Source organism: Limanda limanda, chromosome 14 (assembly GCF_963576545.1).
Source record: "Limanda limanda chromosome 14, fLimLim1.1, whole genome shotgun sequence".
Classification (NCBI taxonomy): Eukaryota; Metazoa; Chordata; class Actinopteri; order Pleuronectiformes; family Pleuronectidae; genus Limanda; species Limanda limanda.
In genome coordinates, this window is record NC_083649.1 from 15432328 (window position 1) to 15455983 (window position 23656).

The 23656-nt window shown below is 41.2% G+C and overlaps 4 protein-coding genes across 4 annotated transcripts; 2 read left to right on the top strand and 2 right to left on the bottom strand.

Annotated features, from left to right (window-relative positions):
* The first annotated feature begins 260 nt into the window (after positions 1 to 260).
* On the top strand, positions 261 to 1829 carry LOC133019113 (diamine acetyltransferase 1-like). Its single transcript, XM_061085476.1, has 6 exons — positions 261 to 498; positions 625 to 676; positions 792 to 872; positions 962 to 1063; positions 1185 to 1225; positions 1335 to 1829. Exons 1-6 carry the CDS (start codon positions 433 to 435, stop codon positions 1500 to 1502), a joined length of 510 nt encoding a protein of 169 aa, XP_060941459.1. The 5' UTR covers positions 261 to 432; the 3' UTR covers positions 1503 to 1829.
* Positions 1830 to 2775: 946 nt separating this feature from the next.
* LOC133019472 (zinc finger X-chromosomal protein) lies at positions 2776 to 11371 on the top strand. Its single transcript, XM_061085968.1, has 7 exons — positions 2776 to 3249; positions 5027 to 5123; positions 5383 to 5697; positions 6859 to 7008; positions 7145 to 7273; positions 7650 to 7793; positions 8425 to 11371. Exons 2-7 carry the CDS (start codon positions 5057 to 5059, stop codon positions 9720 to 9722), a joined length of 2103 nt encoding a protein of 700 aa, XP_060941951.1. The 5' UTR covers positions 2776 to 3249; positions 5027 to 5056; the 3' UTR covers positions 9723 to 11371.
* Positions 11372 to 12230: 859 nt separating this feature from the next.
* Positions 12231 to 13935, bottom strand: LOC133018975 (lipocalin-like). Its single transcript, XM_061085315.1, has 6 exons — positions 13843 to 13935; positions 12930 to 13069; positions 12762 to 12841; positions 12554 to 12667; positions 12348 to 12449; positions 12231 to 12250 (listed from the first exon to the last, which is right to left on the bottom strand). The coding sequence occupies exons 1-6, from the start codon at positions 13933 to 13935 to the stop codon at positions 12231 to 12233; spliced, it is 549 nt and encodes a 182-aa protein (XP_060941298.1).
* Positions 13936 to 18502: 4567 nt separating this feature from the next.
* On the bottom strand, positions 18503 to 21783 carry LOC133019716 (palmitoyltransferase ZDHHC23-A-like). Its single transcript, XM_061086274.1, has 4 exons — positions 21665 to 21783; positions 20382 to 20984; positions 19398 to 19565; positions 18503 to 18776 (listed from the first exon to the last, which is right to left on the bottom strand). Exons 1-4 carry the CDS (start codon positions 21781 to 21783, stop codon positions 18503 to 18505), a joined length of 1164 nt encoding a protein of 387 aa, XP_060942257.1.
* Between the last annotated feature and the right edge of the window lie 1873 nt (positions 21784 to 23656).

Genomic DNA, 23656 nt, shown 5'->3' on the forward strand with positions numbered 1-23656 from the left:
TGTCTTTTATTGACTAGAAGTTGGCTGTGTTGGGAGAAAAATGTCAACTGCTTTCATAGGTTGAAAAAAAACAACTAAATGAGCCTATAAAAAAATTCTCCTGGCAGAAAAAATCCTGCTGATAAACAGATAAAGAAAATAAAAACAACTAAGAAAATGAAAGGAAGAAAAATTCCTTGCCTTGTCTCTCAAGGCTTCTGTAGATGATTGCCTCGCCTCTGTGTGGGTACTGGACAGGTTTGCTTCCGGGATACATAAAAGGGACTTTACTCCTGCTACTCCACCACTCTGCTTGACACAGCCAGTGCTAGTATATGCTGATTTTCTCAATGTCGGGGGGTAAACTCCTGAGGAGCGGATGAAGAAACTAATTTTGCTTTTATTTACATTCAGAGGACTAGTGAGGAAAGGGAAAAAAGGTAAAAAGAGAAAATGGCCATGTTTATATTACGCAAAGCTGAACCCAAGGACGTGTCTGATATCCTGCGACTCATAAAGGTAAGACAAATGTTAAAGCCTCAAATTAAAACAATCAATAACATACTTTGTCCATTTGATGGCAACTCTCTTACGTCTCCGTTAACATTCAGTTCAAGGCTTTCTTGTTGTTTTGTTGCCTTTTAGGAACTTGCTAAATTTGAAGAAATGGAGGAGCAGGTCGTGCTTACAGAAAAAGGTAGTTTAGTTAATTCGACATTATGTTAAGTTATAAGAACAAACTTTGTACCTTCCTGTATGGAACACGTTTTCAGTCTCCATACATTCTTATGAAGTATATTTCCCACTTGTAGAACTACTAGAGGATGGATTTGGAGATCATCCATTCTACCACTGCTTGGTTGCGGAAGTCCCAAAAGAGCAGAGCTCAGATGGTAAAAAACATGTTTATGACACAAAGCCCTTCACAATTTAAGTCACGTTTCTCCCCATTTCCTAAAGTCGTCTGATGGTGTTTTTCTAGGGCACACTGTGATTGCCTTTGCCATGTACTACTTTACGTATGACCCTTGGATCGGGAAGCTCCTGTACTTGGAGGACTTTTACGTCATGGATGAGTTTCGAGGTAAGGTTGTTGACATTTCCTGTTATGTTGGTGACGATGTCAGGATAGTGGTAAAAAGTTAATAAGTTACAGACAAGAGGTTCTGCAACTAACACACATTGTTCATTTAATCTTACACCAGGTCTCGGCATTGGTTCGAAAATCCTGCAGGAACTCAGTGAGGTAAGTTTGCCACTCTTCAGTTGATGCGTCTTTGCTAAAATATTCAACTTGATTTAATGTGTATTCAATTCATAATTTGTCCTTGTTTTGTTTGTATTCTATTTTCTAGACGGCAGTGAAGACTAGGTGTAGCAGCATGCACTTCATTGTTGCGGAAAACAACACCAAGTCCATTGAGTTCTACAAGCGCAGAGGAGCAACTGACCTCTCCTCTCAGGAGGGCTGGCGGCTTTTTGCGATTGAAAAGCGGGATCTGCTGAAAATTAATGCAAACTAAGGGTAGACAGTTGATTTACTTGTGCTGACTGACTATCAGTGATAATCTTGTTTTTTCTTTTTTATCAGACTTCTGAGTCTTCTATAGTCTGAATAAATAGTTTTAGCAATCAAATGTTATCTACGCTAATAAACACCTTTGTAAAACGTAAAACCTCTGTTGATCAGTAAACAAACAATGCCAATGTACCAATGATATGTGACAGTGTTGAAGTAATTCAAAGTATTGAAAATATGTCACTCGCTGTACTAATCTAATAGTATACCTTACAAATTATGTCAATGGGTATGTATTCTGTAATCTGTAATAAAGTACATTTTAAGGTAATGTGGGAACATTGGAATGATGGATTTTGTAGTAATAGTTGTTATTTAGATATTTTGCATTGAGAATGTTGCTCAAGCTAGAGGTAGCTAAATGCACCTGAAATCCAAAGTAAAAGCACTCACTTTTATTTATTATACCAGGGCCATAACAATTAACATGGATGTAGACTTTTAACTGGCATTAATTCAAACATTTTTACCTATGCTGCTAGTTTATACTAAAACCTGTATTGTGAGTTATATATAATATAATATCAGTTTGAATGGGTAAATAAAGTTATGTAAAAAGTACAGGAAGTATCTTTCTGAAATTTGGAATCTAAATACTTAAGTGTATGTTTGCGGTTTGTAATATAACTATTCAAGTGCAATAATTGTAATATTACTATTTTTTCATTATATTAATTCAACATCATGTGCACTATCCCATATTACTTTCTACTTTTAACATAACACTTACTGCCACTTTGGTTGAGTTTTATCATGTAACTTTTTTTGGCACTGGTTCTGCATTACTCTGCATATATTGTGTATATAAAAATTAAAAAAATATATCCATTTATACAAATATATATATATATTTTTAATTTTACATTTTTTGTCACTTATATTTTTAGATTGAACACTTTGTTCTTTTATTATCTGTAAATCTGGATTTTTTTTTTAAACTTGTATCCCAAAATTTCATAATCTACCTGTTAACACAAGTACCTCACAACCTTTTCTTATTTCAGTAAAAAACTGATTCACGGAATTGATAGTTAAAATGACTTAATTTAAACTTTAAGCCTGAGAGTTAAGAAACCGTTAAGACCGTCAAGAAACCACTGGTCTCATGAACCCAGGTGGTGGTGACACTGGGGCTTCCACTGTAAATTGGTGTGTAGTTTGAATGTTGGATGTACTGGGAGTGGGGGGTCATAGTTTAATCACCTGTGATTGACCACCTCGCCGCCGCGGAGCAGTGAGCCCTGAGCGGGGAACACAAGCTGCCCTCGCCCCGTCACCAGCTCCACCAACCTCGGGGACATGAACTCATTAAGTCCCGCTGCGGTGCTCGTCTCCACGCAGCCCGTCTGAGCTCCGTCTCCTCGGAACATGGCCTGTCGGTTCCTGCGACTTCCACCGCAAACCCTTCCGCATTTTCCTGCCGCTCTCGGGCTGTGACGTGTCGTGCTGACGGCGGCCTCGGAGCTGCTGGAGGAGCGGGGGGCTGTAGCACGACGACGAGCTGGCTCCGCACGTCCCGCTTTGCGTTCAGCGGAGCTCCAGAAACTACCCCTGACCCCTCCTTCTCCGCTCCTCTCCGGCCCGCCCAAATAACACCAAATTCCCGACTGGATCCTGCCCGAGTCTGGGGGAACCAGGCGGCCTGGGAAAGCCGAGACGCGGACCGAGGCCATCCCTGCAGCTCCAATCCGGTACGCGGCTCGTTTTACTTCCGAGGAGCCGGTTTGCAGAGCTACGTTTGCATTAGTGCGTGTTCGTGCCTCTTTGTTATTGCATGCATGTGGGCTTTTAATTTATTTCTCTATTGTCGCTGAGAGGCCGCAGAGGGTTGGGCCTTTTCTCCCCGGGCCCGGGCCCTGGATAGAGGCCGTGATTGTTGTAATTCGGGGCCTCTCCGGTGAGCTAGCCGGCCCCGTTCGGAGTTAAAAGGCTTTGTGTGTTCGCCACTCGTCGCCGGCTCGTGTCACATCGAGTGGATCGCACCGCCTTACGTGCGATGGAGCCTTCAGAAAATTCAGATGGATTCTCCGAGAAGCCACCGTAAGGAATTAGCATCCGTGCAGACACTAAGCTAACAAAATGGCGGACGCGGTTGTGCATGAAAATCGTTGGTGGCGAAGCAGGGCACCGTTAGCCCTCCAACCGCTAGCCTAGCCGGGGTAGACACAATACAAAACCCTCAGTGCTTCTCCACACGGTTAATCTCGCTGCGTGGGGTTTTATCTGTATTTCTACGCGGGAGCTGAGTGTTTGTTTTGCGGCTGGGACAGTCGGGACTTGGCGCTAACGCTTCTCCAGTGGACAGATGGAGACACTGCCGCTGATCGTCTCCTCCACAACGGGAGGTGCAGCGGGGATGGGAACGCTGGGTCCGTCCGATCGCCCCGGTGCTTATCACCGTGTTCAATGCATGTGTCTCCACACTGATGCTGTGTGTGTGTGTGTGTGAGCCGCATCTGCACACACCGTTGTCTTCTACCTGGAGGTGGGGGATGGTACAATCTTGGGTCCACACCACTGTTTACATCCCAACACACCGTGTGTGTGTGTGTGTGTGTGAGAGAGAGAGAGACACGATTTCTCCTTATGATGAATTCAGTGTTTGGTATTTTGTTGCTGATTCAGTCAGTGTTGTTCACTTTCTGCAGACAGAAGGTAACACCACACAAATCAGTAACTTGATTGAAATCACGAGGTTCCCCTTAGTCAAAATCAGTGGTTTTGTTTGTTGTGGTTCGTTTGAATGAAATATAAAAACAAATGATGCTCTTTTCACATAATCTTGCTAAATGCATCACAATGGCATATAAACAGAAGTAATGTAGAATGGGTTAAAGCGTCCTTTAAGTATATTTTAGAAGGGTATAGTAGTGTTTGCTTATAACCAGATCAAGTGTTGATGAAGAGTAAAACTAAGTTTTATTTAGTCTAAATTGTAAAGTAGAAAGTGATGCATGTGCATGGAGTAATCAAACCCACAGAAATCTTTTGAACAGTCCTTAACCGATTGCTGTGTATTAATTGTAGTTGTAGATGTTCCAGCTGTTGTTTTTGTACAACACCAGCCCAGTGTTCCTTTCCAGCATGTGAATCAATCGAATTATCATATCAAATTAACCACACACACAATGTTTCTCTTACACACGCAAAGGGTAACATGCTCATTGTAGTTTTCCGTGGTTCTCCTTCAAAACAAATCTACATGAGGTTAACATACTATGTTATAATGTTTGAACATCACTGTTTTAAAATACAATAGTTTAAAATCAAGACAGGAACACAAATGTGATTTTTCTTTTTTGTGTGTGAGCTTTTTAAATCGTTTGACATCCGCAGTTGTCTCACACACGGCACAAGGGTCAATCAGTTGTTGACTGCTTGCTGTTGGGCTCTGGATGGTTTTAATGTTTTCCCTGCTTCCACCAGCTTTGGTTATTAAGATCTAAGATTTCTCTCATCTGCTTTCAGCTGTCCAGTAACAAATGCAGTGCGAGGACAATGGATGAGAATGTCACCAGGCTTGCAATACATTCCGAAGAGCCTAAAATAATATTACACGGATCGGGTAAGTCTCCACGCTTGTATTACTGTGTGTTTTTGTAACGTCTGCTAAATATGTTGTTTCAACCAGTTGGATATTTTAGTTTTTTTAGTTAACTTGAGTATTAAATTAAAAGTAAAATAGTTTGAATCAACATGTTTGTATTGTGTCATGATGTCATTAGGAAATCAGCAGCTTTTAATGTACCAGTTAAAACATCAGGCCACCAAACCATTGCTCTTGACTGTTCTCTGGTTAACTGGGTCCTGCTGCTTCTTCACAGATGAAGGTGGTGCCGGCGGACAGGAGTTTGTTGTGGAGCTTCAAGAGACTGTGTTGGTGTCGGAAGGTGACGGGGAAGGCATGGCGGTTCACAGGTTTGCCCCAGACGAGCTTGTCATCCAGGACGCTGTCGAGGATGTGGTTTCCGAGTATGTGCACTGCGATGAAGATGAAGACGTTGCTGTAGAAACCTGCGTGATGGCTCTGGAGGGCGAGGAGGAAGGTGTTGCCATGGGTGATATCCCTGAAGATGGGCTGGACTCAGAGCAGCAGGAGGATGACCAAGATGGCTGTGGAGATTATCTAATGATATCATGTGAGTTCACATCTCTGCATTAAAACAGATTGGATTTAAATATTGCAATTGGTCCCGTGGAAATCATACTTAGACCACATTCAAACTCTGTTTCCTTAGTGGATCAGATATCAGGCTGATCTTTAAAAAAGTTTAGTGTAAATGCGTTTTGGACAAATTAGAACGTAATTGCTCAAATTACCCTCCGAGGTGGGTTGAGAGACATTCAAACCAGATACAAATTAGACACCCACGGTCTGTCTCCTCATTCTTCTATAGCTGTTAGCCTGTGGATACACTTTATACCAAGGCTGTCATGGACACAATTTTGAGACCTTGATGCATCAGTAAAAATAACCCAGGAAAAAACTCCTCATTATTTTTGCCAGTTTCCTTTGACATCTGATACCTAGAATTTTGGGTATCATCTTCACAGATTAGAAAGTGATTCCACACGCATCTTGTTAGTGTAGTTTTTGCAAATTGTCAGTCTGTTACGTGTCACTATGCCAGTGCTGGTAATGGACTTCGATAAATAAATAAAACGATAATAAACAATATTGATTAATTTACGTCATATGTGATGAATAATGTTTGATTGCTATTTCTTATTACATGACTTATTCAGAATTTGTATTGGTTATTATATATATATTTTTTTAATACTACATTAAAATAGATTTGGACGTAATGTGACAGTGGTTTTATATTTTGAAGCCTTACAGCGACAAGCTCAACTGTTACTATTGTAAATACAACTGCCAAAGCACAAAAGTTGTCTTTTTAAAGCTGGAACCAAACAGGTTTAGGTTACTATAACACCTGAGATGCATATATTTGGTAAAGTGTCAATGAAAGTGTTAAGTTTTTCTTCCCAAGTTGTATTGATTGTTCAGCTCTCGTACAGGAGTTATATTATTAATCAGGGGCAGCTTTAATTTTACAAATGGGTAAAGATGTTCCAAATCTATCCAAAATTTCATCTGCAGTTTACGGGAAGTATTCATTGCAATCAGCTTAATTAATATATAGATATTGTGAAATTTTCAAATCACACTCCAGCTGCATCTTCACCGAATTAAGCTAAATAGGGTCGAGGTGTTTAGCATTTATCTTATCACCAGCTTCTGGCGGACAGACCCCAATAACTTGAATTAAATCTTGATGTGTTTCCTTTCCCAGTGGACGAAGCTGGTAAAATGGTATCAGAGGATGGAACAGAAGTCACAGTGGAGGGAGCTGTGGAGGACCAGGAGGTGGAGAAGGATGAAGACGGGCAGGAGGTGATTAAGGTCTACATCTTCAAGGCTGATTCTGGGGAGGACGACATGGGTGAGTTGCAGTTAACTTTCTACTTTTCTTTAGGATTTGATTTGATGTTTCATTATAAAATACAAAAGATGTATCCGTTTATATACTTTCATTATTATTAAAAGTGGGGTATTTAACAGAACTGTTAATTCTGCAGGAGAATCTGTTGATATCAGCGATGGAGACACAGAGAGTGTACGGTTAACCGAGTCTTCAGGCCAAACACTCCGAGAGAAGATGGTTTACATGTCTGTAGGGGATTCTCATCACAATCAAGGAAACCACGGTGAGTTGACGGCGCCTAACGAGCGGGGATGACATGTCATGAAACTAAACGTCACTAGATTTTGTGGTTTTGTACATGTTGGGCCCATCTGCAGGTGGGTCCAAGGTGACTGATGAGGTATATATGGAGGTGGTGGTAGGAGGTGAAGAGCCAGTAACTCACGACCGCTCGTATGACAGCGTGTCTCTAAGCAAGGACTTCATGCCTGTGGCCTGGGCAGCTGCTTATGGTCAGCACCCTTGTCTATTAAATTGCTTTTAAAACAACACTGGAAGCCTGTGCATCCACCACGTCTCTGTGTGCCTTGGTTTTAAGCTTTGCCGGTGCTGATGGTGTATATTTTTGGGTTTTTAAAAACACTCTGTCCCCCTTACAGGTGTGGACGACAGTGAAAGTTGTGAAAACCGCAACGGGGCAGCCAGTGCTCTCCTGCACATTGATGAATCGGACGGGGTCGAAGAAATCAACAGACAACGCAACAAGAAGCAGAGGCGGTCGGAGCCTCGACAGGTCCAGACAGGTAAGATCCTCACACTGGATATGGAAGTTGCCTCCTCAGGCTACTTTTGCATGTAATTCATAATTCTCAGCTCACAGCATACTTCAGGCCTTCAGATGCTACAGTGATGCGGTGCCATGCTCAGCAGTAACAGAAAGGATGCATTTAACAGGAAAGCCACAAGTGCAATTGAATAATTTTCCAACAAGTTTGTGATATTTTTATATACTTGATTAATAAGAAATGCTCAATTCATGTAATCATTGTCCAAAATGATTGTTCCTGTATAACCAGCAGTCAAATGAATTTAAATTAAGAGAAAAGCACAGGATTTGTTAAAACAAGGAAAAAGCGAGACTCCGTTCAGCAGCGCACAGTGTAAGGTTTTCTCAAGATTGCTGTGTATGAGCCAACTATGTTAACCTTGTTTCTCTCCAGCTCCTCTCCCCAAAAGCAGCAGTTGAACTTTGCAGTTTTTGAAATTGAGGTTATTAGCAAAAAAAAGTTGAATATACATACTTATCTATACATTAATGAATGGATGGAATGATTTTATCACTGTTATAAGGTAGAGTGACTAAATGTTAACTGCACAATCACATTTATGACCATGTAGTCACTTCCCTCTCCCTCTTGTCCTTTGTCTCCCCAGCTATCATCATCGGTCCGTATGGTCAGCCTCTGACAGTTTACCCCTGCATGCTTTGTGGTAAGAAGTTCAAGTCACGAGGCTTCCTGAAACGCCACACCAAGAATCATCACCAGGAAGTTGTGACCAGGAAAAAGTACCAGTGTACAGACTGTGAGTTCACCACTAACAAGAAAGCCAGCCTTCACAACCACATGGAGGTGCACGCCCTGAGCAGCAAGGCTCCTTTCGAGTGCGAAATGTGCGGCAAGGAGTTCCACCAGCAGGCGGCGCTATTCTCTCACAGACTGCAGCACCACCACAGGGAGCCCAAGAGCCAGCCACCTCCAACCCCCAACAAGATGCATAAATGCAAGTTCTGTGACTATGAAACTGCCGAGCAAGGACTTCTCAATCGGCACTTGTTGGCTGTTCACAGTAAAAGTTTCCCTCACATCTGTGTGGAATGTGGAAAAGGCTTTCGACACCCCTCAGAGTTGAAGAAACACATGCGCACACACACGGGCGAGAAGCCTTACTCCTGCCTGTACTGTGACTACAAGTCGGCCGATTCCTCTAATCTCAAGACACACATCAAGACTAAGCATAGCAAGGAGATGCCATACAAATGTGAGCGCTGTTTCCAGACCTTTGCTGAGGAAGAGGAGTTAATGCAGCATGGACTAACACACGAGGAGAATAAGACCCACCATTGTGCCCACTGTGATCACAAAAGTTCCAACTCCAGTGACCTGAAACGCCATATCATATCTGTTCACACCAAGGACTATCCACACAAATGTGCTGTCTGTGGGAAAGGCTTTCACCGACCATCTGAACTGAAGAAGCACTCAGTAGCCCATCGCACCAAGAAACTCCACCAGTGCCGGCACTGCAACTTTAAAATTGCAGACCCTTTTGTTCTCAGTCGCCATATCTTGTCTGTCCACACAAAGGAGCCACAGTCCTCTCCTGAAAAGAGTGAGGGTAAGAGGACAGAGCCGAACACTCCTGTGGTGTCACCTAAAAAGTCTGCACCTAGCAGCTCGAGTGCCACCAGCCCTGCTACTAGAGTCAGTGCCGCCAGTTTAGCCAGCAGTGTGACTGTAGTTATTGGCAAAGGTCAGAAGGAGAGGAGAATTTACCAGTGCCAGTACTGTGACTACAGCACCGGGGACGCCTCGGGTTTCAAGCGACACGTGATTTCCATTCACACAAAAGACTATCCACACCGCTGTGAGATCTGCTCGAAAGGCTTCCGACGACCATCAGAGAAGAACCAGCATATCGTGCGCCACCACAAGGACGTGAAGGCAGAGTGACTCTGACTGAGCCAAATACTGTGCCACAAACCAGAACAATGTTGAAGCAACTATCACACCCCAATCACTGCACCCTCAGCACAACACCTTTCACATTGAAATAATGTGTACGTGTTCGCTGCACTTGTTGTTTTGCTCCTTTCTGATCCTCAGCCTAATGTTTGTTCAGAGATGTATACACGTGTACATAACATTAATGCTCGGTCGGAGGTAGCAACAGAACCCCTCTGTAGACTTGCACTTTTAACTGCATGTCCCTTGCCGGTGACAGTGTGCATGGCAGAATGTGCAAATGTCTCTTTGTAGATACACGTTATGATTTTTGCAGGCAGCAATCAGCTCTCAGTCACCATGGTCCTAATTATTTGTCTCAAAACAGAAGTGTCGTTTGCAAAATGTTTGCGTCATTTAAAAAAAGTAAGTACTAAACACAGCAGTAAGGATTAGCAACCTGTTCACAGTAGCACTTGTCATCTTGGTAAAGATCATTTTAAAATGCAGTAAACATGTCATGTATGTTACTATGAGTGTGCGTGCGTGAGAGAGATGGAGTGTGAGTGACAAAAAAAAGCATCTGTTCTTCCGGTGCTCAGACCTCACCCCCCTGTGACATAATGCTTTGTGTTGTGTTAACAAAAACACACGGCCGGCTGAGTTCAACACCATCAGTCGTTTTTAGTTTTGGTCAACTGCGATTATTGAATTGACACAAAATACAGAGTGTAGTAGTGGATGATCACTACCCAATCACTGGATTATCACACAGTTGTCGGATGTTTCTCTTTTTAAATCGGTAGTCATACTGTAGGTTGTTCCAAACAAGTGCCCAAAGCAGCGGAGGAAGCACTGACTGATATGTTGCCTGGAAACCCAAATCCCACTAATTTGAAGACAAAAAAAAATGTATGTGATGATAATGTTTGTTTTCAACATTGCTGATGACGAGCTGCTCCAACAGATGGTTTCTTTTATCGATGAACAAACTTGTTATAATTGACTTTATATCTATTAACTCACTGAAAAAAGCATAATCTCTAAGCATCAGTATGATCCAATATTAGGCTTGAATCGTGGAAAGGTGACATCATTGTCCGGAGGTAAGTCCGGCCTCAATAGAATCATACAGTATATCTGGTGCTTGTGTTATGAAACTATGAACTGAAGTTTCTTTTCACCAACACAGATGTACCTTTGCCAGTAGAAAGGGAAAATGTATGTCATTTTTTTTAAAAGGTGCGGCTTCAGAAGACAGGTGCTGGTGGTCTACTAGTACAATGGCTTTTTACATTTTTTTTGTTATCACCTGTGACCATTTCCGTTTTTATATTTATTTCATTTACAAGTTGTTGTATAGTTAAGTGTAACTAGACTTCTATGGGACGTAAATTATTGTTTTGTATACAAATCTGTACAAAACGTGTAGATGTAAACACTTGATAAAAACAAAATCTGAACCGTGTTGTTATGGATGTACTTCAACGTATTTGTTAAAAAAAGGTAATAAAAGCAAAGTATTTTAGCCGTATGTCTTTTATTTGCTCATAGGAGCCTTGTGGAGATCTGAAAAAAATTTGTACCAAAACCCTGTGTTGCCCTTAGGTTGGAATAAACTTACTACTTCATAGAACATTTGAAAAGGGAAGTTTTCTTAAGTTTGGAACATGCAGTGTTTCCATCCGTGTTACTAGTGTTCTGATGACCTGACTTTGTTGGAGCTACACTGCGACTCTGTGCAGTGCTTCCTGTTCATCAGTAGAATAGAGTAAAACCACTCTGTGAATTGGTATCATGATGTGCATGCATGTTTGTCTTGTGAAATAACAAAATGGCCAAACACATGGAAAAAATCTTTTGCACAGTAATTCTAGGGGACAAAACCCCCACAGGGAACCATTAGTATGTACAAGCATGGTTTGTGATACAAGCTGTGCTTCATTATGCAACTTGCAGCCAAGTGTGATGTGGAAACTTTAAGCCTCCAGTGCACACATACTAAAGGACTAATGGACTTTTCAGTGATGTAGGCCAGTGGTTCTCAAATCTGCAGAGCGCTAGGGGTCTGTGAAAAGTTTCCATTGTTTTTTTTCATTCATTAAATCATGTTATATGGGTATTCTGTGTTAATGGAGGAAACATGTTAAACTCTGTCCAATATGTTTCTTAGACCTTGTTATTGTTCTTTCACATAACAGAGAACAGTTAAAAAACGGCTATATCAAATGTTTCCAAGGGACATTCAAGAGGGTCCTTGACTGAAAAACCCTCTGATGTAGGCGCAGCTCCGGTGGGGTAATCTTTTAAATAATATTTTGTGAACAAAGGCAACAAACTATCAAACACAATTATAAGCAAAGCTTTTTTTATGTTTCACATCAGGTTTACTCACTTCTTAATACAACATTTCAAAGAGCAAATCAAATCAACCGGAAAAACTTTGATTGATTGTAGTATTCACAAAAAAGGTTAACGTCTTCAGCATCGCTGACGGGCGATGACCGAGGCAGAGAACTAAGCAGATGGGCACTCCCCTAAAGTGAGAAAGAAAAAATAAAAGTTAATTTGAAAATTGCATGAGATCAGACTTGTTTATAGATCATTTGTATCTATTAACATTAAAAAAAGTACCATTTCTTGGCAGGAAAGCCACGTTCCCGGGCAGGATGCCGGTCTCCAAGGAGAACTGCCTGAACTTCTCCAGCAGGTCTGGGCTGAGGTGAACTCCACGACCTGTCGAACAGTGTTGTATTGATTTACATGCTGAACTGAGCTGCTGCTCACACTTACATCGACTGGCCAGAGTGTGGCATCAGGGCAGATGCTGATAACTTTACCATATAGTTTGTTGACGATGGTGATATCGCTTCCCTTGGTCTTGATGGTGTGGGTCAGAGCGTACTCGTCGTACTTGACGTCCACCATGCGCATGTCGTTGTCATTCTCCCAGCCTGAGAGAGGGGAGGAATATGCATTGTGTAAAGCAGTAGATTATGAGTGGTTTAATTGTGACTGTTGCCTGCCTCTTTGTGTTTGTTCACTCACTCTCGCTGGTGTATCTGAACCTTCCAGGCATGTCAGTCTTTTTCGCCAGGCCACTCATTCTCCAACAAGAGCCATCAGAGCTGCAAAGACACCATTAAAACATGATCAGCGGTTTCATCACTGATCTGTTTTTTCTTTCTTCCTCCCTGTCACTCCTCTCGCACTCACGTGAGACTGGCGTAGGACATGTCCAGGTCCCCATCGACAGTAGGGCTGAACACTGCCGTGCCCATCTTCATGCTGGCCCTGCGGGCGGTAAACCACTGGGCATTGGTGGCAAATCCAATGAGGTACCACTTTCCCGCCATCTGTGGGCACACATAAGGCAGACATAGCAGAAATATAAAAGAGAACAATACATATATACTTAACACTCACTGTTTCCTTTGTTTGAAGAGGCCAGAGACCATAGCTGCCCTGTGAGCATGTGAACTTAAAACTGTCGGTTTAGTCAGTTTACCATCCCCGGTTACTTTGTTCATTTTAATCATTGTAGTTTTCAATATCAAACTGTGCCCTTGCTCCCGGAAAGAAACTTTCAACCGGACTCACTTATGCATTCAACTCCATTAAAATGTATTTTAAAGCAATGCTGAGAATTTGGGGGCAGGTTTAGAAAAGTTGATTCCTCACAAATCTCTCTTTACTATTTAAGAGTATGCTACACAACTCATTCAAGTAAACAGTTTTGCATGTAAGAAATAGCCAAGAATTCTAACATCAATCAAAGTTAAAATTAAAGAATGGTACTCTGTAGAGTTTATACTTCTACCACTTTAGTATATCTGGATTTTTTATTTAATATTATTTAATTATTTCTTCCATGACCCATATTAATTTATATGACTGAATTTTTGGTGTAGACTTGCTTACAGATAAGCAAACCAACGAACAAACCTCCATGATGGAGGATGCAGATGGTTTTATTCATTGTAGTTTATTCGATGCTTGCCATTAAATAACTTAATGTGACACCCACTTCCTAAAGGAGACAGTCAATCAAAATTATTTGTATACATGCACAATAAAAACACTACTATGACTCTAATAAAAGGCAACTTTACCCAGTTATGTGTCTTACCTCCTGCAGATTGAAGTCAGCCTGTGGCATGATCTCAGAGGAAACCGTCAGGAAGCAGAGCACAGTGCCCAGCGCTGTCAGCAGGGAAGTCATCGTCACTGAGGAGCAGAGTCGGCTGCAGCGATGATGATGGAGGAGAGAGCCGGTGAAGATCTGGAGGCTTGCTGCTGAGGTGCTGCACAACGACCCTTTATATAGTGGAGCACGAGATACCCTTTTCCCTCCCAGCGAACACGCACACAATCGCGCACACACACATACATAAAGACCCTGGAGCTGGGATGGGTTCAAACAAGCCTCAGAGAAACCCACAAACAGTCACAGCCACGAGCTGAGCTTTTTAGTCCTGCCAGGGCAGAATGAAATCAATCATGTGAGAGGGTGAAACTTGCCAGGAGTCTTCATACCCTCTTTAACAGAGGATACACATTATATCCTGTCTGTCAGGCTGTTTGAATTAGAAGGCACAGTATTTGATAATGGTATTTCATTATACAGCTTCCCACGCGTAGCAAGAGATTAAACAACAGGAATCTAAACAGGAACAAAGCTTCCGCTGCCCTCCAGGGCTTTCTGTTGCCGAGAGCACAGAATTAAATCCATCCGTCAGCAGTTGCCATAGTAAAGCATGAGACAACACAAATGCACATGCAGATTGGATTCATGCAGCACCACGTAATCAACGTCTCTTCTATAAGTTTAACGTCAATAATACTTTCCACTCATCATTCAACTTGCAATTACTGGTTGGAAGTATCGTCATGATTTACTCTGTATGAAGCCGTAACTAAGAGAAGAAACACAACAGCTGTTTCCAAGGTCAACAATCCCACAGTCTCTCCTGGTGACTGTTTTCGATCACCTTACAGGATTTTCATGATATGATACTACAAGTATTTAAAGCAACAATATAGAATAATGCATTGTCAAAATGTAGTGGAGTAGAAATATATATTTGCTGATGAGTAAAGTGAAAAGTATCCAAAAATAAATAGATTTGAGTAAAGTACAGATGCATGAAAAATCTTTGGATATTGTGTGATATTGCCGTGGATGCTAATGGAAATCATTGTATGGCTTTGCCCATGTGTCACCTACATGATGAATTCTGCCCATTGTGTACTTTCACTTGTCAAACTAGGTATAGTTTAATGCAAATCAGCCCTTTTGCATTTTAACTTTGACTTAAGTAATATTTTGAACTACCTGCATATTTTGACACTATAATTCTGCTTTTTTTTATTTTATCAAACATAAGGGACCTTAATTAAACTGTAATTTAGAGGAGTTGGAAACTTTTTCAACATTAACAGGTTTGCCTGTTTTTCTGATCAGTTTTAAGGAGGTCGGCTGCTGCACACTCCTGGAGCTGATGAGGCAGACACATGCCACAGCACAAAGATTCCTCCAACCTACAGTACATACCTTGCCAGTTCCAACAGGTAAGCCTGTCAGAAAGTGAATAGTTCCTGGAAATTAGTTCATACCACAATGTCAAAAGGATAAAGAATGACAAATCATTCTGTTATTCAAACTTCACACATAATTACAATCTCTTTTTTCTCCACTGGCCTTCTGGTAACAGCACATCAAAAGTCTGAATGAGCAGTTTTCTAATATGTGTAACACTTCATTAACAAATAAAAGTAGATAAACATCCAAGGCTCTTTATGATGAATGAAATCAGTTGAATTAGACAGTATTGGATTTCAACTCGGTATAACTGCAACCAAATCATATTTATAATGATGATGGATAATTTCCTACCAATGGATAATTCTGTTATTGTTTCTAACAAGTCGGACATAGTGTAGCAGTCTCTGTTGTTGTCTCTGACTTTCAGGAAAAATGTATCAGACTTGGTACATAATAGGTGTGACAGGGGTGGAGCCAGGGGGGCACTGGCCCCAGCTGGAATCTGATTGGCCACATAAAGGGCCCATGTCCTGTCAGTAGTCACTTACTAACAATAAATATGACAATTTGTTCTGAACTTTTATTTTCTAACTTTTTCTGAAGTACACAATGTGCTTGGGACAATTTTTCTAAATAGTAGAGCTAACAATAAACAAAGAACGACTTAAATTATTCAACAGCCACTATCCGACAATATCCAAATCTCTGTAGAGCGCATACCCAACAGTCCCCTTAAAATTTAATTAAACTGCACCAAATTTCACACACTCATAGATATCAGTTTCCTGAATATGCCTGTACTTTTAATCATGATCCATGAATTAGTTCCTGGAAAAACCGAAAATGTTGAATAGGGTTCTCCCTGATCCATATCACATCCTTCCACCAAGTTTCCTGGACATCCGCTCAGTTGCTTTTGTGTAATCTTCCTTATACACCGACCAACACCAAATATATTGATGATATAACTGTAAATCCTCACAGCGAAAATTGGACTGAATATTTTGTTAACGGCCCATCGCCCACAGCAATAGCACATGACTCACACTCACACACGCACATGCACAAATGAACACATACAAATATGACATGAGACACATATAGCATTTAATAATATATCCTTACAGCTCTACCAGTAAAGCCATAAAAGAAGTGTAGTCTCAGGGTTGCACAATAGATAGAGAGTTTGTAGTTCAATTTGCTGAATCTGCTGGTGAAGCCAATGAGATTTGTGTTGCTGTCAGGATTATATGTTGGCCTGAGGGTGGCGCTAGAGGACAGATCATGGATGTGTTAACTCTTGAGCCATGTGTGAAGTGGCAGGTTGATGATCATCGGAAATGCCAGGTAAAAGCCAAGAGAGCCACAGAGGCATCAACAGCAGATTCAGTGTTGATTCCATAGTTTTCAAGATGATCCCGGATAAACGTTTCGGAAAAGAGAAAATATTCAACTCAATGTGAGACTCCTTAGTAATCTGATATGTGATCAAACCACATGTCATTGCAGTGTGACCAGTGGTTGGTGCTTTGTGTTGTTGTAAACCAAAGCATTGCAGAAAAACCTGATGTCACCATCGTCTTTAGGCCCTGCCACTTACTTCTAAAAACTAACCAGATGTTACAGTGACGTTTGGCTGGGGAATGATAATTAGAACTGAACACGTTTTATCTCTATTAAATCTCTATTATATATTTAAGAAGAGAGTGAAGACTTGCATTCTCAGATTTTCACATGTGACCAATCCCATAAACCAACAACTGTATCTGTGGCACTAAATGTATCACACATGAACAGATAAAAAGTAATAGTAATGCTTGATATATAGAACTTTATTTGTGTAGCACAGATGAGGCGCTATGACTCACTGAGTTATAATGAATGGGGTTAAAAGAGGATAAACTACTATACCCAGTTTGTTTTGTTATACAGCACAATGTTGTCATTAAGCTGCATCTCAATGAGTGTATAGTGAAGTCATACAACACTAATTACAGAGATCATATGACCTCTTTACAACAACTTTACATCCAGAGAGCACTGCAAGGTGGAATGCACTGATTGTCCTGAGGGCGGCACCAGGGGAGAGACCGCTCCTACCGACTGAACTCTGGAGCGGAGACGCCATGTAAACCTTTGAGTTGAGTGATTTTAAATGGAGGAAATGTATTGATTTAAACAGTTTGATCGATTGCTCTCTGCAAGATGTGCATTAAGATAGTTAATAATGGAAGACAATGGACAGTGGGCGCAGGGAGACACTGTAGGTGAGTAGTGTTTAGTTTGCAATATTATTGTATCAGAAATGTTAATATTACACATTACAACAGGCAATTGCATTCATCCTTTTATAAATAAATAGTATCTGCAGTTGCTTATTTATATAAGCAGCTCCTGCACGTCTTCTAATTTGGAGGTCTGGGCAGTGCAATAGGAGAACCACTCAAACGATAAGAGAGCGATGGACAAACACCATTAGATTAAGGGAGCGCAGAGAAAAATGAAGTAAATAAAAGCAGATCGTATCAGTCGTACAGTAAATATGACCGAAACCCCTCTAGGGAGTTATGACTCTACTTCCTGCAACCATGTGGGAGTGACAAGTAAGTCTACCCAGCGACTCCACTGAGTGACATTTATGGGAGTTTTTTTTCAGTCCTCCTCAAAAACTTAAAAACCACTCACTTGAATAAAGATGGTAAATATGCCATAGATCTTCCTATCGTAGATGTTTGTGAATTTTAATATTATTTCTCCTTCCATCCAGCAGTTGTTTTTCCTGACATGAAACGATCAGAGCTGCGTGTTGTTCTTCTTCGATTTGAACCTTACAGAGTCACACCTCATTTACTACAATATTTTTGTATTATTTACTATTTCATTTTCATACAGACAAGTTGTCAAAAATATGTAGAAATCAGTCAGACAGCAGATGATATGTTCAATTTGTGCAGGGCAGAAATATTGTCGAATAACATGGCAGTGCCTGCAGCTTCATTTCATAAAGAGACAATTCAACACACAGTGTGTATTTTTAAAAACAGTTAACACTTATCAACACTTGAATATTCCCCTGCAACTTATTTCAGAGTTAAAGACAGTTTGTCATGTATGACATTAAATAGGGTGGAATGCAGTGAGCATTGGAAGTCATCAGCTGATAAATCCAAGGAAATACTGGAGATGAAATTCTTCAGACAGGCTGCATTAACAGTCTGTGATCATGATAAAGTATAAAGAGAAACTAGACCAAGTCAGTGAGGCTGGAGCGAGGAGACACTGAGGCATCTGTCATGCTGAGGAACTCAACCCAGTTCTGACAGAAGCCCCGAGAATACTCTCCTGTGTGGATGACGAGTCCCCACAGGCGGCTCTGGCCCGTTTTGTTCCTCAGAGCCAGCTGAGCCTCCCGCTCCGTCACGTTGAAGCTGATATTTAGAACCTGCACCAGGAGCAGGTAAAGCAATCCACCTGTTACAATGCTGCTGTACCACGCACACGTGAAGCAAAGGGCTGAGCTGTGAAAACAGAGAAACGATGGGTGCAACATTACAACAATAAAACGTTTGAAATGCAAGTATTTTGTTTTAAGAAAAAAGTTTTTCTTGTCACAAATAAACCATTGGCCCATTTTCATGGGAAAATCACGTTATAAAAGAGAGGGAGAAAAGATGAGTTAATAATGAAAAAAAAAAAGTTTATAAAAGTTACTTGACTTAAGTGGACGTTACTTTACTTGTATGGTTTGAGTTACTTTTATCTTTAGACAGCTGTTCCAAAGGCTCTGACTTGTTTTAAATTAAATTGTCACAAAAGATGGACAACATTTAAATAATTAGTCAACAATGTTCAAATAGAATCCTCTTTTAACTGTTTCCCACAATCAAATACTGATGACTCTAAAAAAATCAATATATCAAAGATGAGGCAGTAGAATATATGTCCTTACAACTTCTACTAATATTCATTGCAAAGGGTTAATTGATCATACCTATTATATAATAGTAAAAAGTAAAGTCAATTTTTGTGTTTATTTTAATATGGTGACATTTTTCAATGTGAACTTCTGATTTAGTTGTTGGGATGAGACAGAAGATATGATATATAAACGTGTATTTATGATATATAGAGTGCTGTACCTGGACTGGCTGTAGACACCGGGGCAGTAGAAGAGAGCCGTCATGACATACTGCCGAGGACAGATGCTGCAAAGCACCAAACTGATCCCATACAGAGAGGTCAGCACGAACACCAAGAGGGTCAGCAGGAAACTGCGGTGGTTTGCCTGTCCGACACAGCTGTTTATCCTGCAACACAAACACACAAACACACAAACACAACACAGACCCACAAGACAAAGATCTGTGAGACCCAAGCTGACCTGGATATGTTGGTTCCATATACCTGCTGTATTTAAAATAACTCAGTTGAGGTAGTATTTGAAGTTTACATTTGAAAGACTTTTGAATATTTCCTGGTCAGATTATCATGTGGGTTATTCTAGTTTGGTGGTAATAGATTCAGGATACTCACAGTAAATCATGGTTGGTTCTGGAGTTTCTATCTATATAGTACATGTGAATAATAAACAGGAAGATTAACATCATATATACATTTTATTCTTTTGTCTTTTAGGTTGTAAGTCTATTGCAGACAATGAAACAATTCGGAGACTGTGCATGAGGTATAAAGAGATTTATAAAACTGACTTCATCATCTTTAATGTTCTTGGCAGTGTGCATTTCAGGAAAGTGTCTGATAAAGCTCACAAACAAATAGATACCCTGTCTTCCTGGTCGGCCTGCATGAGACAGACCCAAGTTTAACAGCTTTCTAGTTCAAGTTTACATTTCAAGACATTATTGCTGGGAGCAGTTTCCTTTTAAAAAAAATCTTTGAATGTAAAGACTTTTTCACTTGAGCACCCGCTCCCCTAACTGTCTGAGCACGGCCCTGAGGAAACCAGTGGGAGCAGTAGGAGTCTTTGCTGAAGACATGCATGTTGTTGTGTAATTACAGGGCAGTTATCTAATCTATCATAATTCAATATTCCCTTTCATGATGAGGTGTTAATGTAGAATTCAAAGAAGCATAATTATGTTATAATATCAAATCCAACCCACCAGACACAGTGGTGGTCCAGACGCTTGACGCAGGATCCACAGGTTCGACAGTGTCCGGCCCGCGGGGGTCGCATTGTTTTGCACACACAGCATCTGCTCCACTTTTCTGTCAGGGCAGGAGGAGAGGTGGAGTAGACCCCTGATTGGCTGGATCCATTTAGATGTGTAGAGTCCTTGTTAACCTCCTCACTCTGGCTGTGACAGGAGGTGCTGTGAAACCCTGGGCCTCTCTTGGTGTGAATGAGAGATCCGATGGTGAGGATCATCCCAGCAGTCACAGTGCACAGCTGCAGGTGGCTGATGTCCCCACGCGGTAGGATCTCTGTGATGAAGAGGTAATACATGTAGGCCAGAGAGAACAGCGCCAGAGTGAGGAAGAAGAGGGTGCGTCTCCTCTTGCGGTGCGTGGCGTAGTAGTACCAGAGGACCAGGCCGGGCAGGGCTGTCAGGATGATGATGCCCAGCAGGTAGTGCAGCGCTGCGGCTCGGAGCAGCAGAGGCAGCAGCACCAGGGCCGGGATCATGGAGATCTCCAGGTTGTCAATCAGAGCTCCGAGAACAAGAGAGTGACATCCGCCGTGAGGGGGTTTGTGTTTCAGCCACCTGCAGCTCACACATTCAGGCAGAGATACAAACACTAATTAGGAATGATGCTAATACACTTTCATTGATCAAACTAATAAGAAGATATGAGGAAAAATCACATATGTTGTTTTCTTATTTGAAGGGTCAGACCCTGTCATTTTTAATATTGTGCTTTGGTGTGATTTCACATGTGTTTGCTTTTAAATAAACTGTAAAAAGATAAATAAATGGATGAAATCAAATGCATTTGTGATTAAATACATCGCAACATGGTGTCATCAAGTCTCAGAAGGATCTGGGGACCTGGGACATTTCTTCATTGGCCTGAAGTGTATTGTACTAACGCAGGGATTCCAAAACCTTTCAGCCCTTGATGCCCAAAATAACCAAGCTAGAGTTATGTGACCCCCATTATCCCAAAGGAAACTTGAGCTGAGCTTGTTCACAAAAATTCTCCCATGGTCAACCACCGTGCTGTAAACTGACCTGCTGCAACTGATGCTGTCACTCATCTGTCATAATCACCATGGTTATTTACATGGATTTATGTACTTTTTTTAGCTTTTGGAACAATTATGGCTAAAATATGATATTGAGAATTGCATCTAAATTGTATTTGACATCTTTAAATCATCTTGTTACCCATCTGTGACTCAGTAAAGGTCACACGTCTCACTAAAGGTCATACTTCTTCTAACCTGTTAAAGGCCTCGTCCAGATCTTCACAGTCACAGCAGCATCCATACTGGTAGATATCACACTCGCAGCAGCACATGGGATCATCTGGCTCCGGAGGCTTTAACTTCTCCCATTTCATTATGGCTTCCCGATGTTCACAGGGCAACTTCGTTCTCTGGAGCGATAAACGAATGACCTACACCATTACAACGAACTATTAGTGCAGGGAACATATCTATGGAATGTACTGCCATAATCTATAACACAAAAAAACACACACACACGATCTCTAACTTCGAAAAACAGTATGTATACATACATATCCACATATATATAGTAGCAATTATCGTAATTATAGATATAGGTCAACTTTACATCTGAATAGGCAGCAGACCACTAATCAATTAAAAGCAAACCATTTTATTTGACATTTGTCAAACCACAGAAAATCATTACAGTATAAACATGGACTGGACTTAACCTGCAGCCGTAATGTATAACAATATAAGTAATTTCTATAATCAGAAAAGTGACATCCCAAGAGGTTCAATTTGTAATTTGTTGAAACAAGGCCACCGTGTCCACAGGGACAAATTTTCTGGGCCAGCAAACCCAGGTCCTGAACACTCAGAGATGAACTTGAGTTATTGTCAGTGTGGGTTATTATTATTTTAGTCTGGTTAGTTGGGTTCTTGTGCAGATCCTGACCATTATCTATTCAGGAGTAAAGGGAGAGAAATATATAAATTGAGGGAAAATATAATTCCAGTCATCTTTTATCTGTTTGTTTTAGTTTCTTTCTTCAAACGGCTTTTACATGACTTTTAACAAGCTGTATAATCATCATTATTAGCCACAATCACTTCATAAATTCTATTTAAATATTCTAAAAGCAAAATACAACTCCATTTAACCAGGATAAACCATTCCTTTGTTGACTTACCTTATAAAAAAAAAGATATATCAAGAAGATGAGCCCTTGTCACCAATGAAAACAGCTCCTTGGTTTCTCTTCAGTCATTTGTGTTGAAAAAGGAACATTGGCAGCTTTCTTGCTCTGGTGCTGCTGCAGCGGGATGGTTTTCTTTTCTTGGATCCCCCCGGTGGAAGTGTCCCAGCTGAAGGCCAGTTGGATTCCTCCTGACAAGCGGTTTGATATTGTGTTGCATCGGCCGGTGGACGACTAGACCGTCCTCACATTTCTTTGAAAAATTCAGAAGCTGTTCTCAAGTAAATTTAGCCTTCCTCTGCTTTACAGCTTGAATCAATTACCAGTTTAGGCTTTAATTCTGGCAGGCTTGGTAAATCTAGGTGCTCCTTCACCAGGCGGAGGAAGCCAGAGAGTCTTTCCTACCTCCTCCCACAGCTGAGGGGCTGTGTTGAGGTGTTCTAAAGCTGCATGGGCACCGATAATCCACACTGAGCTGGACAAGGGTGCGTATGAGAAACATGACAGGCTCTCATAGATGAGGGAGAGAGTGATGATCCAACGGCGGCCCCACCCTCTGGGATCATATTTCCTCCCACAGGCAACCTGACCTTACTTCTCACACAGAAAACTCCAGAAGGGTGTGTGTGTGTGCGTGTGTGTGTGTGTGTGTGTGTGTGTGTGTGTGTGTGTGTGTGTGTGTGTGTGTGTGTGTGTGTGTGTGTGTGTGTGTGTGTGTGTGTGTGTGTGTGTGTGTGTGTGTGTGTGTTCTCATATTGTGGGGACTTGCATCTGTTTACACACTCACATTATGGGGACTTGTATTTCTTTGGGGGAGACAAGTTTAGGGTAAGTGTTCGGCAAGTAATAACCATGGTTAAGGTTAGAGTAAGTCTCCAGGAAATCAGTGTAAGTCTGTGTGTGTGTGCTTGTTTGTGACTCAAAGCAAACACGAATGCTCCTATTGTGAGTCTGTGTTTCTATACATTACAGCCACTGCATTCTATGAGTATATCTGAGAAGTGATTGCAGGACGAAAGTTCTCCTTTTCTCTCGGAGCTCAGTTTTATGAGAACTTCAGATT